The 18,467-nt window shown below is 38.4% G+C and overlaps 1 protein-coding gene across 1 annotated transcript; it reads left to right on the top strand.

The window, feature by feature from the left end:
- The first annotated feature begins 1,335 nt into the window (after positions 1-1,335).
- FIRRM (FIGNL1 interacting regulator of recombination and mitosis) lies at positions 1,336-18,450 on the top strand. The gene is made up of 22 exons (XM_009821020.2): positions 1,336-1,424; positions 2,322-2,426; positions 2,988-3,128; positions 4,152-4,314; positions 4,688-4,772; positions 5,339-5,477; positions 5,957-6,037; positions 6,999-7,063; positions 8,764-8,912; positions 9,872-9,980; positions 10,482-10,668; positions 11,693-11,775; positions 12,158-12,209; positions 12,534-12,623; positions 13,290-13,475; positions 14,170-14,292; positions 15,170-15,265; positions 15,713-15,826; positions 16,265-16,369; positions 16,661-16,741; positions 17,494-17,607; positions 17,913-18,450. Exons 1-22 carry the CDS (start codon positions 1,359-1,361, stop codon positions 18,096-18,098), a joined length of 2,520 nt encoding a protein of 839 aa, XP_009819322.2. The 5' UTR covers positions 1,336-1,358; the 3' UTR covers positions 18,099-18,450.
- The last annotated feature ends 17 nt before the right edge of the window (positions 18,451-18,467 follow it).

The following is an 18,467-nucleotide window of genomic DNA, read 5'->3' on the forward strand; positions in this document are numbered from 1 at the left end:
GACCTCTGCCGCCGGGAGTTGCCCGCCGTCTTGCCCCGGCTCCTTATATCCTTCCCGGGGGAGGGGGCCGGTTCGGTTCGGCTGCTAGGTGGCTGGGGGGAGCCACCCTGAAATGGCGGGGGGGTGTGTGGGGCAGTTCCTCCTTCAGCCTTGCGGAGTTCAAGCAAATAAATCCGTGAGAGGGAAAGCGGTGCAGCCTTTATAAGGGGCTGATATAGGACAGCAAGCCTGGGTGCTGGGTGTTTTCGCTGGAAATGGGTACAGCCCTTCACTGAAATAAAAGATTGACGGTAGAAAATAGCGTGTGGTTCATTTAGCACTGTAGGTAAATCCTCCTCACAGCCCCCCCCCCCAAACCCCAATACTTACTCTCCAATACATTGTAGAAATACTTGTGCTGAACGTGCAGGTACTGAGGTGTATCTGCCTGCCTTGGTTATGGAGCATCCCTGCCAATTTCATACGGTGGATGAAGTGTACATGGGAGAGCACGAGAGAAGTCACTGTGACTTCTGCAGATGCTTTAAAGATAACCTTTATAGCAGAATGAGTTTGAGTTTCTTTAACACTTTTACTCTATGTATCAAGAGTCTGAAGACTGGACCGAGCACATTCGTAAGTAGTGACCAAGAAATGCCTCTTCTTCCTAAGGATCGTTGTATTGCAATTGCATTATAAATTCTGCACTACTTAAAAATACTTTTGCTATAACTAGTGACTTTCACGGTCTTCAGCAGTCCTGCTGGACCTTGCATGTTGCACTAATTCACGTTGAATAAGCTTTATAAAAGCCCGTAAAGAAGCTATGCATGTAAGGCTGCTTTTTCATTCCCACTACTGATTTTTAGGTACTAGAAAGAAGGGTGCTTTTTATCTTGTATTTTCTTTTTGGCTGTTATCTTACAGGTGGCAAACCTCTGGTAATACCTGATAGTGATAAGAAAATGAGGCTGATGTGTAACCGTTGAGGAGTCTTGCCAACACTCACTGTTAAGTTGCACATTAGTGCCAACCAACACATCAAATGTGCAACAATTTGCAGTTTGGAATATGGAAAATTCTAGTTCCATGGGCAAACACTTGTGCTCAGCCTTTAACTAAGTGCAGGCAGGTGTGATGCTGTTATTGATGGGTTTATACATGTTGGAGCTGTTATTGTTACTTGATATTTAAAATAATGCATATGTGGCAAATGTTATGTTGCCCCTCTCAGAATCAAATCTCTCATCTGTTTCTGCTTGATGCAGTTCTTTGTTTCATCTGGTGGGTTACTACATATTTCTGATAATCACATGTTGTTTTTCTGTAAGGTTTTATAAATGTCTTGCTTTGCAGGTGTTTTGAGGATCCTGACTGAAATGTTTTTGCCCCATATCAGCCTTGCAGATTTGGAGCAAACTTTTTTCTCAAAAGTATTACCTAAGGTATGACAGCTTCAATTAAATGTGGAATTTTCAGTCAGTCCAGTGCTAAAAACCTACTTAGAATGCAGTGATTCTTTTTTGAGGTCTCATGATATCACTATTGCTTTGGATACAAAACTAGAAATTAAAATTTTACCCTTTAAAAGTTAAACCATTTTGTGTTGTTGGATTGTTTCTGTGTTTGTTACCATTTTTACAGTTTCAGGCCTCAGCTTGTATATTTTAAGAAGCCTGTAAAAATGGCCACTTGATTTCTGTTTACCTTATTTTATGTCCTGTAGCAAATTTTGGACATTACAAGAAAAATGGCTCATAACAGGCATATCCTGAACAAGGATTACTGCAGCATACCATTCTATGTAGTATCCTGCACATGCCTTGGAAGTCGCTCACTGTCTTTGCAGCCTCAGCAGTAACACTCGTAAAATATCCAAGGACCTCAACCACAGTAGAAATTATTGGTTTTTGTAGGTCATAGACTTATTGCTTTATGTATTCAAACTGTTAATGATCATTCTAAACAGAAAAACAATTTTTCTGAGACAAAATGGAAATCCTTTTAAAATGGTATGGTTTTAACTGAGTAAAAAGTCTTTCGTAGAATGAGGTATATATTTCAAGTGAATTAGCTAGGAAGTTTGTTTTACTAACAGATTTTATGAGAAGTAACAGCTAATATAGCTTCTGTCTATAATTTGGGAAAACGGTAAGACGGTTTTGGCTTCTTGGTACATCATGCTTTATGATTCAAATGCTAGAAAGCATTAGTTTCTCCTCTGAGTTAACTCAGTTGCCCAGGACTCCCTGCCAAGGAAGTAAGCTGATATAGAATGGTGTAACTATTTGCGTGTGTACATTTATAAAGAAAATGTTTTAAGTTCTGTTTTGTTCTGACAGACTTTACAGTTACTTGATAACTTGATGTATGAATTATCCAGTGAGGCCAAAGGATTAACCAGCCAGAATACAGAGTTATGCAGTACTATAAGGAATCTTTTACAGGCAAGTCCCATGAAATAAGCTGTCAAAGGAATGTTTACATTATTCTTTGATTTTACCTAAACAATTAAGAGGTTTTTAGAATGTTTTTGTTAGCTACTAATCAGCTGGTTAAAATGTAATTTGAACTTCCTTTGCAATTGAAGTTCAATTAAAATTTTGTGAATGATTTGTTTACATTTAGTGTATAATGCTAATCAGAATTTAAAATACCTCAAATTCTCTAATGCAAATGGAATGTGATTCTCCATATTTAAAGAGTGAATCTGGCACCTATTTATATAGTCACTTAATTCAGAGTTTTAAATTTTTTGTAAATTGAGAACAGTAGTCAAAAGAAATATGAAACTTTCAAAGAGTAGATGGTATCAGAGAAGAGGTCTGGAATTGCTTGATATTATTTTATGGAGCTCAGTTCCTCTTAAACAAACTACTTATTTATGCAAATACCAGTGAACTTTAAATGCCATAAAAATCTTGGTGCAATTCAGCTAAGAAAAGATGCTTTTGAAATTATTAAAGGAGTGAAAACCATTGATTGTTGTCGTTTATTCTTGCTTTAAGACTGTGGTGCAACTGTTGGAAACTCTGACGGGTTGTGTGCGATACGTCTGCACGCTGCAGGAGTGTGTGCCTCTGGAGAGCATCCGCACCCTTCCATCCTCGGTTCTTTATGTAATAAAGAACACATTTACACACTGCAAGGTAGGTCTGTGTTAGAAGGAGAAAAATTCTTACACTGGTTGGCTTTTAGCAAACACTCACTTTGTAAGAAGAAGATCCTATTTTGAAATAGTATTGTTGTCGAATTATTATTTTTTTAAATTTAAATTTAGTTGTTAAATAGTTTACAGAATGTACTTAGTGCACAAGTACAAAGATGATTTTTCAGCTATCTGCCCAGCAAATCTGACCTGGTAGTGAGAGGCACAGACTGTGCTATTTCTGTATTTTGCATCAATATCAGTTGAACATTTTGCTTATGAATGTGGGCTTTCTGTGACATCTGTGCACTTCTGATAGCTGTAGTGTTTTCAGAGCTACAGATGGTTACCAAAATGGTGCTACTTACCTTATTTCTGTGCAAGTTCCAAAGTGGATTGAAAGTTGTGATTTAGGATCTTTACGTTGGTTACAATGAGTAATGTATACCAGTTTCAGATCTGCATTTTCAGATGCAGCAGTAATTCCCTCTACAGCAGTGAAAATAAAACAAGGTTATCATAAGGACACAATAGCTTTTGGACAGCTTTCATTTTCACTTTTCAGTTTTTCTTTCTTATGAGAACATTGACAGCAGTTTTCCATGTCAGGACTTGAACTCAGGTGCCATACCTTTATTTAACAATTCTGATTTGAAAGTATTGGGAAATATTTGGAATGTTGCTTCCTTTGTTGCTAACTTTGTACTGTTTTGTTCAGAAATATGATCTTAGGTTCATGCATCAAGGCCTAATCCAAAGCCCGCTAAACTCACTAGAGCCAGGCAGACTTCATTAACTGTTGATGAGGCTGCAGGTGAATAGCATTTTATATTTAGCGACCAGGGGTTGGTGTCAGAAGCTCTACAGATCTGGCTGTGTATTGAGTTAAAAGTTAGTATGTCTATGCCTTGTTCTTTTTTCCAGTGAAATGTATGACAAAGCTCTTGGTGTTTTCAGCATGTGAAAAATCAGGCTGTGATTCCTGAACTTTGTTTTTTTAAACCCTCTTCCCCGTTTCCTACAGGACAGTGAATCAGTGTACTGTGGGCATCTGCACTTGATTTCTGACCTCCTACAAGCTATGTTCAAGGAAACTTACTCTCTTCAGAAGCAGCTGATGGAACTACTTGATATGATTTCCATGGGCTCTGCTTCTACTGAAGATAACATCACAGATATGGTGTCAGGTATGTGTGGATCTAACGCTTTTTTTAGTCTTGCTCAGTCTTTTTTTCTATAGAGAATTTGTCTGAATTTTTAAAACAGGGTTCTGAGCAGGCTCAGTTCCTGCTGTCCTGACCAGCCTTTCAGAAAGCAGCATTTTGCAGCTTGAAATATTTCCATTTTTCTCCTGAAACTTTCTCTGTGGGATGAGGCATGTTGTGTAGGTTTGTAGGAAAGGGGGAGCACCTAAGTACTGAGCCATTTTCCTGATTTGGTGTCAGTGTGGTGGTGTGCTCTTAGTGCTTGTGATTGCAGCTGTTTCCTAGGAGAGCAGCACAGCTGTGAACTCATGAATCTGATTTAACTTAGTCGTTGCTGTTATTATTTCCTCCTTAGTAATCCACACTGTGCTGGAGATATGCTCTGTCATTTCCAATATGGACCATGCTCTTCATGCCAATACGTGGAAGTTCATAATCAAGTATGTCATTGAACTCTTTGGATTTTATTGTAATATAAACAGACTGTAATTTTAAATAACCAGCGTTTCAATAGCTTTATATTCAGGGCTTCAAATAAAATTGAAATTAGAGAATTCAATTTAGCTATTTCACTAGTAAGAAAATTTAGAAATTTTTTAAAAAAATTTCGCTAGTAAGCAGTATTAAAGGCACTGTCAGTGAAGATAGTTAGGAATCATATGTGAAAAAGTAACAGAAGCTTGGCTTCTTGTATTGCAATACAGAAGAAAATTTGAAACACCGTTGTCTGAATAAATAATCTTAAGAGGCCTGATCTGCAATTTTGTAGGTGTTTTTGGTTTGAGTTGTGCTGTCTTGCGCTTTCATCCTGCCTCTCCTCTGTGTTTCAGTCATGGCTGTGAAGAGGGTTGTTCTCTCTAAATTTCTGGTTTCAGAGTGCACGGATATTGCCCCAGTTAGTGTTGTATAAAAGCCTAAATAGCAGGATTAGTTATTTGGATTTGTACTAGCTCATTGCATGATCACTTCTGGCAATTACATATCTGGTTATATTCCTATCTTTTAGGCAAAGTCTGAAGCATCATTCTCTGCTGCGGTGCCATCTGAAACACAGTGACATCCTCTGTGGCCTGTGCAAGGACACTCTTCTTTCTTTTCACTCCTGTTTGCAACTGGCTGAGCAAATGAAGACGTCAGAGATACAGGTGTATTTAAAAGCTCCCAAAGCTGCTGTTGACTTGAGGAGGATAAATTCTTTGTGCTGTATTATTGCTTGGAGTGGTCTGGGTTTGGTTTTCTGGTGTTTTGTTGGGGTTTTTTTTTTTTTTCTTCATGTGGTAGGCAGAATACCTTGTTCTTTTGCAACCACATGAGAAAGAGGCTCATAACTTTGTTTAGATTGGGAATATTTTAGTGAAAATAAGTTTCCACCCTACTCTATGGGAATTTTTTTATTTCCGAAACTGATGATATCCCGAGGTCAATCAAAAGACAATATTTCAATTCTGAGCATTGCTACAAAAACGTTGAGGCATACTGAAGATTTCTCAAGTTTTTCCCCCATGGCTGCAGAGTCTGGAGAGAATCGAGGTTTAAATAGGTTTTGAACATTCTTAGCAATCTAACTTCTGTTTTTATTGTATTACCCTGCATATTAATTTTTAGAACTGCTTTTTTTGGACAGGAGGGCACTGACCTCAGGCTGTTCCAGAAGACAGTCAAGCTATGCAGGTTCTTTGCTAATTCCCTTGTACACTACACCAAGGTAGGTTTCAATACTTGAATTCTGTGTTAGTATTAAATTTAAGCCTCTGGTCTGCAAATGGAATAATTTTGTACTGCATAATACCTTAACAATTTATGACTATACCACATGGATGGGATAATTAACATCCATGCATAACCTGCTTGCATATGGTCACTAGCCTAAGCAGGATTACTGCTATGATTTAACAAAAAAACAAGTGATGTTACAAGCAGTGTCACTGAGGAGTTGGTAGGAGATGTCCAGTCCTTACAGGCAGCCTTCAGTCAATGCAATAGTAACTTTATCTGGAAGAATTAAGCCGATGAAACCTGTTGCTAAGTTTTCAGAATTGTTCCTCATTTCAACAGTAGAAAACAATGTGGCATTAGTCAGAAGAAATGCCCGCGTACTGTTGTTAGTTCTGACACTAACCTCCTGCTCTTTCCCTGGCCCTTGCACTTTGTTGCTGTGCTTTATTTTTCTCATTATTAGAAGACATGCTGTAAATCCACACGTTTTAAGAATGTATGTGAAAAAATTTTGCTCTCTAGGAAGAGCAGTGACGGTGCATTCTGCATCTGTTCTGTCCCATGGGGTAAAAGCAGGGGGGTGATTATTTTTTATTTGGCACGAAGTAAATAGCATTGTGACAGGATAAAACAGCCTTACAGCATGTATGAGAGCACTTCAGATTTTTGCAGTGCTCTATGGCTATTACAACTGTACTTATTAATCTTTTTAAAATAAACCTATAAATTTAATTGTTTTACCTACAATATGTATACATTTGGTGTAATTAATCTTAGGAATATTTTGTTTGTTCTTTGCTTAGCACTTGTTTTGTGCTGTGGATTGTTAGAACTTAACCAATTTTTGCAGTGTAGTTCTTTACACACCAATATAGCAGAACAGAAAGAAAGTGTGTTTAATCATGTATTTTTATATTAAAAGTACCATTTAAAATTAATGGCTTTTGCAGGAATTTCTTCCTTTCTTCTCTGATTCGTGCTCTCAGTTACATCAGCTCTTTCTTCAGATATACAGGTAACTGAAGTACAAGTAAGTGATTATGGATAGTATCTTAATAAAATTTCCATATTACATACTTAAAGTTGCAGGTATTTTGAGATGTAAAAATACAGTTCTCGTTCCAGAGTTGTTCCTTTCTTTTTTCATGTAGAAAAATCTAAAAAAAAAAAGTTTTTAATAAATTGGACATTTTTGTGTGGTACTAGTTAACTTAAACCCATTCTTGATCAGTGCTGTGGGCGTTTGATATTGACAAGCCTCTAACTTTGTTGCAATTGATTATGTCAACATCCCTTGACAAGTTATGTGTAGAATATGCATAGAATATAATAGATTGATTGTCTTGGACACTGGGTCTATTTATGCAATTTCATTTGAAAATTCTTGTTCTTAAAGTCAAAATTCCTGAAGGTAGGATTGGCCCTTTGGTCACCTTGCAATGAAGCAGTTAGGCAGAGCTAAAACAGAGCAACCCAGCAGTGTACTTTCTACTTTGAAACTAATGGCAGCGTGACATTAGTCAAATCATGCAAGTCAAGGCAATTCAGAATCACCATTCCCTAGTAATCCTAATTCCTTTCTGTTTCATATAGAGCGAAACAGCCATGATACTCTTTTTTTCTATCTTAAATTCTAGTGAAAGAACAAAAGCAAGACTAAATGCAGGTGTCAGCGGCAACAATTTGACAGGTTGTTTCAAATTTAAGATAAAGTATGGAAACATTTGTCCTGAAGGGAGAGAGAATCAGAAACAGAGTATGCTGAGCTTTTTCATAGTTTTACTGTTGTGTTTATAATCCTGTGAAATCTCACAAAAGGACTCTGGTTCTCCTGGAAGCAAATGCTTTTTTAATGTTATGCTCATAAAGCATAACGGTCTGTAAGCAGCTTACCATTTTTCTTTCAAAAGTTCTGTTCTATTTGCTGCAACAGTGGGGAAGAATAGGGGAAAGTGGACTTCATAATAGAGGGCTGATTTCAGTCATTCTTTTGGAATTGAAACCAGGTTCTGCGGTGAGATGAGTTCACTGCATGTTTCAGTGCAAGATCAGGTGGTTATTTTTTTTTTTACGAGTTTCCTCTTCTAACTTTACTTACCTTGTAGATCTTTCTCAAGTGGAAGGTTGTAAACTTTTATTCACTCAGCAAAACTGAGCAGGATTTTTGAGTAGGAAGGTAGCATTTTTACAGTCACTTTATAAGTTGCAAGAGTAGAAGGTTTTCATTTTATGATCTCTTTTGCTTTATTCGCATATCACTTCTTTTTTTCTTTCACTGCCCAGGATTTTTTCTCTTCAAAGAAATTGTGGTACCCTTTTATTAGTGTCATGTGTTAAATTAGTGCTGTCACAGTTATGACTGTCAAATTGTGTATACAAGTGTTTTCTTGGCTTTTCATTGCTAGACTTTTTTTGTGATTCAGTATATTTCTTCTTATAAATGTTATGTATTTTACATGCATTTTCCATGAGCTTGTAAGGTTTTCTTTCAATGTTTAGTAAAATATTGGATTGTGATGCTTAGTTTAAAGGCTGAATGCGGAGTTGTAACTCTTGGGCTGTAGTTGATACTCTAAAATGGGGAATGTTTTCTGTCTTTTATTTCACAATAACAAGGAAATAATGAATTTGCCTTTTTGTAGTTCTTTTGAAAAGCAATGTTACTGAAAATGCTACTGAGAATATTTAACTTTCTTTTTTTTCATCCCCCCTCAGCAAATTTCCTCCCAGTCTCTATGCTCCAGAGATCTCAGAAGTTCATCGAGATGAAATATCCCGGGTTTTTCTTGTGGCTCTGGACCCTCTCATCAACCAGCTTCTTCCCTTTAGCCCTTTTATGGAGCAAGTGTTAAGTGAAAAGTTAGGTGAGTTTAAAATACCCACAGCTACCACTTCTATAGTACTATGTAAGCATCTCTAAGGATCAGGATTGATATTTTGACTTTCTGGACGACAAGCAATATTCTGTAGTGGCTTGCTTGCTCCTAATTCTTTTGTAAGTACTGTGATATAGCCAGTTGCACGCTAACTCAGATTAATTTTGTAACAGATAGTTCATGTTGCTGTTGAATGCATCTTTTCCAAAGTACTCACAGTAACTTCAACATTAATCTGGTTAACAGAAATCCTATCAGTTCTGCTGTTTTGCATAATTTCAATCCACATTTGTCACAAACTTTCAAAGTGGGCTGAAATTTTTCTGCTGTTCTGTTGGTGAGGGAAGACAGCTATTTTGCCTAAATAAATTATTTTCTATGGAAAGTAGAATGCCTTGAAACTGAAAAATGATCAGCTTTTTGTCATCTCTGCCCTGACCAGCATGTCATAATTCTGAGACAGCTGTGCTACCTCTTGGAAGATACGGTGTGAGTATCAGTTGCTCCTTTTCCCTCTGTAGGCTGGTCTGTCTTCTCTCCCACACGTGTGCTCTGGCCTTGTGATTATCCTGACACACTAAGAAGAAAACTTCATGGTTTCAGTCTTTGAGGCATCTAGTGCTTTCAAGGAGACAGGAAGCGTGAGGCACCCAGATTGTAACTCCTTTGCAGCATGTTGAAGTGACAGTTCAGAACTGGAATATTTTATTTAGCTTTTACCTGAAATAGCATATTGCATTTATTTTTCATTTCAAAGATAAAGTTTGTAACGAAACATTCCTTTTTTTTTTTTCCTAGCTGTGTCTATAAGTGATTTTTGATTGTTTTACTGGGAACTTTTATGTTTCACCAGTTGTTCATCATTTGTCACTTGCTTAAAAGCCAGTCTGCACACACGATATATTTACCAGGGCATCTAGCATCGTATTTTTAAAAAACTTCTACAGGTCTCCCTCCTGAGCAGCAGCTGCCCCAGTGTCTTGTCCTGATTACCATAATGGACAAGCTGTCCTCTCAGCCTGAAGTGGTGCAAACTCTCTGGAACACAGGAAAAAGGTACTAAAAAGGTTTTCACTCTAATTCTTCACTACAACAATCAGTCTACTTGGGCAAACAGAGGGGCTCAGTTGCTGGGATTTCCCTTGCAACCAAATAGTAAAATTTGTCAGACTATAGATTTACATCCTTATGCTGAGAAAAACAGGATCTGATGTTCAGTGCTTCAGGAGTGAAGGATACAGAGCCAGAGATGTCTTTGTTTTTCCAGGAAAGGAATGGTATTTAGACTACTTCCAGTATAAGAAGGGACATGTGTGTATAATTTGTTGATACTTCACTAAGTTAAAATCTTGCATTTTTATGCCTGAATCCTCTAATAATCACCTGAATTTGTAAAAGAGGAAGGTAGCCAGGAACGTAAATCTAGTATAAAAGCCCTGAAGTTATTGCCACCATTTCCAGTCAGTGACAAAGATCCTGTAGTACCGATGTTATTTGCAGGATTTGGGATTTGCGTATCTGTAACCCAACTGTTTTTCTTTTCTTTTACCCTTGCAGCCTGTCTTTGTTTTCAGCTCTCTTCTTCAGTTTCCAGCAATGTTCTGGCGAGCTTTCTCTTCCTGTTTGTTTGCCAGAGGTGATCAGTACAGGACAGCCAGCAGTTCCTATCACCCTGTATCACTATGTCTGTGTCCACCTGTGCTCCTTCATTGCTTCCACACTCCCATCACACTTTCCTCAGCTGGTAAGACTGTTTTTTGCTTATCATCTCTTCAGCTGTTATGATGCATAGGTACTATTTAAAAAAGAACAAGTTCTTTCTAATGATCTAGCTCTAAAGAGATGTTTAGGTATGAAGTGGTTTGGTAGAAAGCAGCCGTGATAGAGTTACATGACTGGAATTCACTTTATACAGCAAACGTCACTTATGGAAAGGGCAAAATAAAGCTTCATACAAGTTCTTGAGAACCTGAGTGGTGTTAGAAATTTTTGTTCTTTTTGGGGGGGAGGGGGGAGGTCAAGTTGTTACAAAAGTTCAGTGCTTTCTTTTATGCAGCATTCAATTTGTATTAAATTTACCTGGTTTTGTTAGTCTATGCTGTGAAGTAATAAAGTGGCATTTCATATTTAGATTATATTATTGTGGTTCCAGCTAAGAACATACCATAAAATGGTAATAAGGAAATTTTTCTACTTCAGAGGAGTATTCTGGGCTTTGATTAACATTATATAATGTTTTAAAAGTTTTTCACTTTTTACCACACATAGCCAAAAGAACCTCTAAATAAATGTAAACCTTTAAAAAGTTAAGAGCTGTCACAAAAATTATAGCCCTAATTTAGGGGTTTTTTTTCTGAATGGTACTTTACTCTTTCAGATAAAATTTGTGTCCCTAAAAGAGGAAAAGGTTTTATTTGGTTTTCAGTAAGCTGCCAAGAAAATTGGCAATACATTGGTTTAAAAAAAAATGTTTATTTTTTTCATAAAAGTTCCTTGCGAAGAAGGGACGCATATGAAATGTTTGAAAATTGAAGGATCCTCAGCCCATTGAAATGGATGTACATGTACATTCAAAGTATGCAAAACTAAAGGGGTAGCTGCTTTCTTGGTGGTGTAGCTGAATACAGAGTATGAAAATGAGTTCTTAAAACATTTTAAATTGGATAAGCTGAAAATCTTATTAGGTTTTATGCTAATTAATGGAGCAAAAGTAATAGCAGGCCTGCAATCTGTTTCTGTGTGAATTTACGTATGTATTTTCTCCTCAGGAGTACGCTCTGCTGGATGCTGTGCTGGGTTCTAGTATGATCACGTCTCTGCTAGCAATGGACTCATGGTGCTTCCTTGCCCGGTAAGATGTTTTTATTACAGATCAAACAGGATTTCCATAGATCCAGTTAGTTCTGTTGTTCTACATAATTCCTTGAGAGAGATTTTTTTTAAGACAAAATTGTCCCAGAATTAGATTATTTTCAGATATAGAGGATAGTTTGAAAGTTAGGAGCCAGAAATGGCTTCGCCATTTTTACATTCATGCCACTAAGGGGAACATACCTTTTCTGTTATTTAATAATTGTATTTTGGAATGGTTCTCTCAAGTAAATTGTGTCTGTACATACCAAGTTTAAATACATTAGAGGAAATGGCCATGTCTCAGACAAGATTTATAATATTTAGTCTGAAAAAAATAGTAGGAAGTACAGACTCATGAGCTTCTGTCTCTCACATTCCAGGTATGGAACAGCTGAACTGTGCGCTCACCACGTTGTTGTCATCACCCACTTGGTAAGAAGCACAGTGATGTCTGCAATTCAGCACCAGTTTTAGTCTTAGTTCTACTGGCAAACTTTCTAAATGACCAAAGACAGGAGTTTCATCTTTTTCCAAATCCACAATTGAGATTGTTTTAATTCCCCAAATTGGATTAATAATTAGCAAAAACAGTACTGTGAAAACATAAAGCAATATGCCTAGTATTTCCAACACGTCCTGCATTGTTTTATTCAGTGTTGCTGCTGTGATCCCACATAACAACTCCCAGAACATTCTGTATCGAATTCATTTGAATTCTTAATTTAGTTAGATGCATTCCTTGTTTTCCTAATGCAGATAAAGTCTTGGCCCAGTGACTGTTACCAGGTCTCTGCCTTGGGTCTTCTGCTGAGACGTATGCTGTTCTTGATGGCTCCAGATCATCAGGCAAGTATAGCACCAGCATCTTCTGTCTTTAATAGAAGATATTTAAATAAGTAGCCTGTGTTAAAACATCCTTTTTCAGTTCTTCAGAAATGGCAGGATGTTGAGTGCTCACTTGCTGTACTTGATATTACTTTGTCACAGTGGAACCTAATTTGCACAGATGTGCTTTTTAATAAAAACAAGAAAGGCACGCATACCTTTCTAAGAGTGGTCTTATTGGGCAGCAATGAAGCCCTTTTTTTGAGTAAGTATGAAAACGGCATATCTCCCAGATTTGCTGAAACTGTATGTCCTGTCACTGCATCTGCGACTGGTGTTCATGAGTGTTCTCACGTCATCAGATATAAAGAGTGGTATCCTTTCCTGTCAGTGCCTCTCTATGCACCTCAGAGAGGCTAAAGCTCTTTCTTCTACTTGCTAAGGCCATTGCTTCAAGCAGCTGAAGTTGCTTAATCATTCTGATGTCCTATATGTGACAAGGGCGGTGGCAGTTTTATAAGGGTTTTATATAAAAAGTTGGATTTTATTTAAATGAAAGGTTTTACACAATTTTTTTCACGTAATATTTCTAAAGCAAACCAGTAGTGCATTTTGGTTTCGCAGCTTTCTGACAGGTTATCAAAGTGTCTTATGGGCTATTTCGTTCCTATTAACTTTTGTTTGCAGGTAGAATTTGCTCATAAGTTTCTTCCAGAAGAGGAGGAGAACTTGGTTGTGTGGCAGCACATATCTCTCAAGGCCCTGAATCCTGATCTTAGGAGGCGAGTGGCGTGTCAGCTCTGTGTGGCAGGGCTCGCACAGTGCAGGCGGTGGCTGAATGGCAGGCGCATTTTGGGAGAGCTCCGACCTGTGGTAAAGGAGACTTAGTTCTCTTTGTAAAAATGTGTGAACTCTGGATTTCCAAACTATAAGGATTCTGTTGCTGTCACCTCAATTCTATTTTTCTGTGTGTCGCACAGCTTTTTTCCATGCCTAACTTGCAAATGCATGAGCAAGAATTCTCATTTTAATATTTTCTTCTAGTACATAGCACCTTAGGACCCCCTACTCTGAGCGTAATGATAATGGAGGTCTTGAGGTTTACTAGTTATTCTAGTTGTTGTTCGCTGTCTGGATGAGCAGATGCATTTTTCTTTAGAATTCCTGATTTATACTATGTCATACAATTAGTTTTAAGTTTTAAAGCCCTGGCTGTTTTTATGTGGCATCAAATCTGAAAGATGCTCACTGGTCTCCTTGGCAAAGGAGAGGAGTGTGAGAAACCGGAGACTTCCACATGAAGTATCTGCTGCCAGCTTTTGCCTGCCAGTGCAGCCAATGACCACAGCACCGCGTGAAACTCACAGAAGTAACGGATGGTTTCCTCGCTTTGGAAGCTTTATTGGCCGGTGGCCTGGTGGATTAGCTGTGCTGTACAGCTGACACAGCACATTGGGCTTCTTGCCATCTTGTATCATTTTAGATGTTTAATATAAGCCCGGGGTTTTGGTTTGGTTTACGTGTAGTTTTTTTTTGGTCTTACTTACACATTTTTTTTTTCTACTAGAATACTGCCCTCTCTGTCCTGCTGGCTGCCTGCAGTTTTGCTGGTGACACTCTGGAGGCGGAACTTCAGGCATCTATCTTGGGAGTGCTCGGTCAGTTCTGGACTTTTCTCCAGGCTAAGCAGGTAAGAGACTTTGCTGCTCCAATGGTGGAAGCATGATGTCTTTGAGAGGCTGGTGCTGTTTCATCATGTGTTTGTTACTAAGCTGTTTACCTGGATTGGACTATTTCTGTAAAGCACAGTGTAACTGTGCTGCCCGTCTGCAGTCAGCTGGTTTATGTATCAGGCAGGCGCATGCTCTGGGAAGTGGAGTTTGAATTTTCGTGAATGTTACATATACGGCACATTGCTACTCCATCTGTTACTCACTGTCAGATTCAGACTTGCTTAACGAGAAGTCTGAAATACCTCATTCTGATTCATACCAGTTACAAATTTAGCGTAGTTTAAATGTTCATTAGAATGTGAACAAAACCCATGGTGATTTAATTAGTACATAGCTTAGCACATGAAAACCCATAGAGCTAGTAACCTTCCGCCCATATTTGAGAACAAGGGGGTGTTACCTTGCGACTGTACACCTGATCATGTCTGCAGTTGCAGTAAAGAAAAAAGGATTGTCATGGTTCATACTCCGGATTAAAAAAGAAAGTTTGAGAGTGGGGGTGAAGAAGAGCCACCAAGACATTTGGCAACTGATAAGTGAAAAGAAATCGTTCCGATAACCTTTAGCTGCTTATATTAGTGAGTGGAGGAAAGAGATGAGGGGTAAGAAATACTCTTAGTAAAAATCAAAGAAAAGGGTCTTGTAAAATATGACTACCTAGAAATATTGATATGACTATTTTAGTATTTTCTTCTGCTGCTTATGATGTGTTGTTTTTTGTGTGCGAAGTTAGGCTAAGAATTTTGGAACACTACTCTGACTTTAAATGCTTTCTTAAGCAGTTATGCCATAAGCTAAAATACAATGCTACTAATATCTTGTGATCTGTTGAAGGTCTCAGATGAGCCAGGTCTCCAGCAGACTCTGTGTTTATTACTTCACCTTTTGGAATTTTTCATCCAAGCATTAGACGCTGAACTGATTACTCAGGTAAAAAAAAAAACAAAATCAGAAACAAACCAAAACCTTCTTACGAATAATTTACTTAATGAAAACCAAGTTCTTTGTGATTTACTGAACTCTCAAATGAGTTATTTCCTGGTCTGGCCTTCTCTTAACACATGGAGGTTCCTAATTTTATTTCTTCCTTCATTACTTTCCTGGTCTTTGAACCAAGTATACGGCATTCTGGTTAACATTGCTTTTGAGAATCCCATTAAGATGACTGAGATATATGGATGTGCTATAGAGCATGCTTATTTCTTTCTAAAATGCACACTGCAGCTTTATCCTAGCCAGTTTTATTCAAGGTGTAGCACACCTCCTTTTCTTTTCAGTCCAGTTTTCCAAAATCAATGCCCTCAGATTTAAAGATGAGACAGAAGAGTTTTCACCTGCAGTGTTTGATGGAGCTTCATTGGGGTTTGTTTTCTGCAGGTATTTGCACTGCAGTCTTCCCTTTTTCAGTTGGATCCCCCAGATCATGTTCGTCTAGCGATGGTGGATTTTCTCTCTTCTATGGGAAAGGTGTTTATACCACAAGAAGCCCAGGTAAATATAACTGTGGCCTTATTCAGATAATCTTCATTCTTTTGACTCAAATATATGCTGCTTACTTAAATGTAAAGTTAAAGGATCAAGTTCATCAAATACCTACAGGAGTGCCATGACATAATCGTCTTGGAGACTTATTATTGGTCTATGGCAGTTTTATTTTTCACTGAGACGTACAGAATGCATGTAAGATGCTTGGTTTATTCATTTGCTTGTTGCTTCTCACCAGTTAGAAAGGTCTGACGTTTGAACCTCCAAGAAGAAAGAACATGTCACCTCCCTTACAGAGTTTTTTTGCCCGACAGGGCAGTAGCACTCTCGCATTTCACAAACCTATCCCTTGACCTTAAGAGCGATTCTTTTAACAATAAATCATGATGGCAAGATACGCACAACTGACTCTTTGGAACTGATAGATATTTGTTCCTCTTTCAGAGGCAAGTTGTACCCCGGTTGTCGTGTTTGTTTGCTTCTCTGCTAGCTGACCAGACCTGGCTTGTTCATCAGCACGCGTTGGAGGCGTTCACACATTTTGCAGAGGTAAGCATAGCAGAACTCTGGATGCATGTATTTGGCTCTGTTAACTTTTATTGTACAGAAGTTCTTCTGTCTTCAATGTTTGCAGCTCTTCGCTGACCTATTTGGATCTTAGTTTTACAGCTCCTATTGCACATCAAAAGTAGTGAGGGCTAATGCAGTTGTAAGTAAGTGAAGGAAGATTAAGCACTGGTTGCAACAAGGAGGGGATTGTCATAGAAACATTTTTTTGCTTTGTCTATTCCTTTGTTAACATGAATGTATTAAACAACTATTACTCAAAATTTTTGACAGGAAACAAGCCATGAAGATGTTGTTCCTCAGTGCCTTAATTCTGAAGAAACTAAGAACAAAGTTGTTAGTTTTCTGGCTAAGGTATGTTGTCGAACCATTTTACTGCTTTCTTAGTTGACGTAGATGTCCGTAATAAGTAGTACACAGCCTACATCTACATTATCTGCACAGCGATTAAATAAGTAAGTTTAAAATATATTGTTCTGTTAACTGGGATCTGGTTGAACTTTTCTACTTGCTTTAATCAGCAGAATTAACAACTGCCATTCCTATGTGTGTTGCGCTTCCAATACTTCCCAACTTTGATTTAAATGCCTTTCTTTTCCCTCCTTGAACAAAAAAAATTATTAAATTGCACAGTTATTGTTAAAAAGACAGGGGTTTCATCATTCCATTTGTGTCATTTCCTTCCCCGTTTCTCTTGGATCAGTTTCTGAAAGCTAAATGAACATGTATGAAACATCTTCGTCCTTTTTGCATGTTAGAAAAAATTCTCTTAAGAGCAGGTGGCTATTCATGCAGAACACAGACAGTGGGAAAGAGGGGGGTGGTTATTATGCTGTAACCTACAGCAGGGCTATCTGGATGAGCAGTTTTTGGTAAGCAGATCATTAGCAACAGAACTGGTAGCTGCCACTGATGCTGCACCAAAGTTGTCTGTTGTGGGTAACTTTAATATTCTGCTCAGGAGAACGTGTGAGAAATTAGATTCAGTTTGAACTGCACGTTACAATCTCTCCCTCCTTACCCTTTGTTCTGGCATACAGGTTGAGCCTATGAAGGTTGGTAATGCCCTCTTCTTTTAGTTACCTCTCCTGTGGCTTTCTCCCTAGACGAGGCAAGTAGAAGAGACAACAGAAGCACGAACAGAACGCATGAAACAAGAAAGGATTACCTGCAGCGCACAGTTTATGAAAATGGCAGGAGAACTGGAGTCAACAGGAGAGGTACGTGCACTTCTTTAAACTATCTGGGCTCGATTGTTGATTTCTGTCAGTTCTGGGAAGTATCTAAAGAAAGAGGTTCAAGATGGTCTTGCTGCCCTCCATGTTCTAAGAAACAAGGTCGTGTGCACTCCTGGCCCTTAATATTACACGTAAATGCTCTGTACTGCCTGCCAGCTGGCAAGAACTCTTAGAAGACAAGGGAATCTCTTGCAGCTTTTCTCCATTGAAGGGTTTTCTTGCACTTGGATGAAGACTGATCACTCAGAGTATTATAAATGATTTCTCATGTTTATTTAAATCTGCAGCCTCTGGCAAAAAGAGCATGTCACCCACCCTCGGAGGAGCAGTATAAGTCAGCAGTAGGCACGATGGAGGGGGCAGTGGAGGCTGTGAAGCTGCTGCTCCAAAAAGGGTCACCCCCTGCTTGGCTCGCAGTGAAACTGGAGGCTCTACATACAGCTATAGCCATCCTCAGAGACAGTGTACGGTAAGGTGCTCGACAGGTTTTAGAGACAATAAAACAGCTCAGCTCCCTGTTCTGAGGGAAGAGATGGCTTTGTACCATGATTGCTGGAGAAGAAAAAACTGTGACACAGGGCAATGCTCTACTGTACTGCTGGGTCTCGGTTAATGTGCCAAAATGAACTGAGGTGCCGAGATGTTGGCCTGTCTTTCATGATAACTGGCTGGAAGGACTGATATGTTTTAATGGACACTATTGTGCATCTGAACTGTCATTTTGTATATTGCCAATGTATAGCTTGCTCTTCTAAGCTACTATATGATGACAAACATTTCATGAGATTGTATTTTGAATACTAAGATGTTTGAATCTGTTGTAAAAGTAACAGTTACCTTTG

This window comes from Gavia stellata, chromosome 10 (assembly GCF_030936135.1).
Source record: "Gavia stellata isolate bGavSte3 chromosome 10, bGavSte3.hap2, whole genome shotgun sequence".
Lineage (NCBI taxonomy): Eukaryota > Metazoa > Chordata > Aves > Gaviiformes > Gaviidae > Gavia > Gavia stellata.

What these genes read in the sequence shown, in the direction of transcription:
- FIRRM (XM_009821020.2), top strand. Translation starts at nt 1,359, where the DNA reads ATGTTTTTGCCCCATATCAGCCTTGCAGATTTGGAGCAAACTTTTTTC. An exon ending in ACACATTTACACACTGCAAG is followed by an intron (nt 3,129 to 4,151) that starts GTAGGTCTGTGT and finishes CGTTTCCTACAG; the next exon opens with GACAGTGAATCAGTGTACTG. An exon ending in CTCTGGAACACAGGAAAAAG is followed by an intron (nt 9,981 to 10,481) that starts GTACTAAAAAGG and finishes TTACCCTTGCAG; the next exon opens with CCTGTCTTTGTTTTCAGCTC.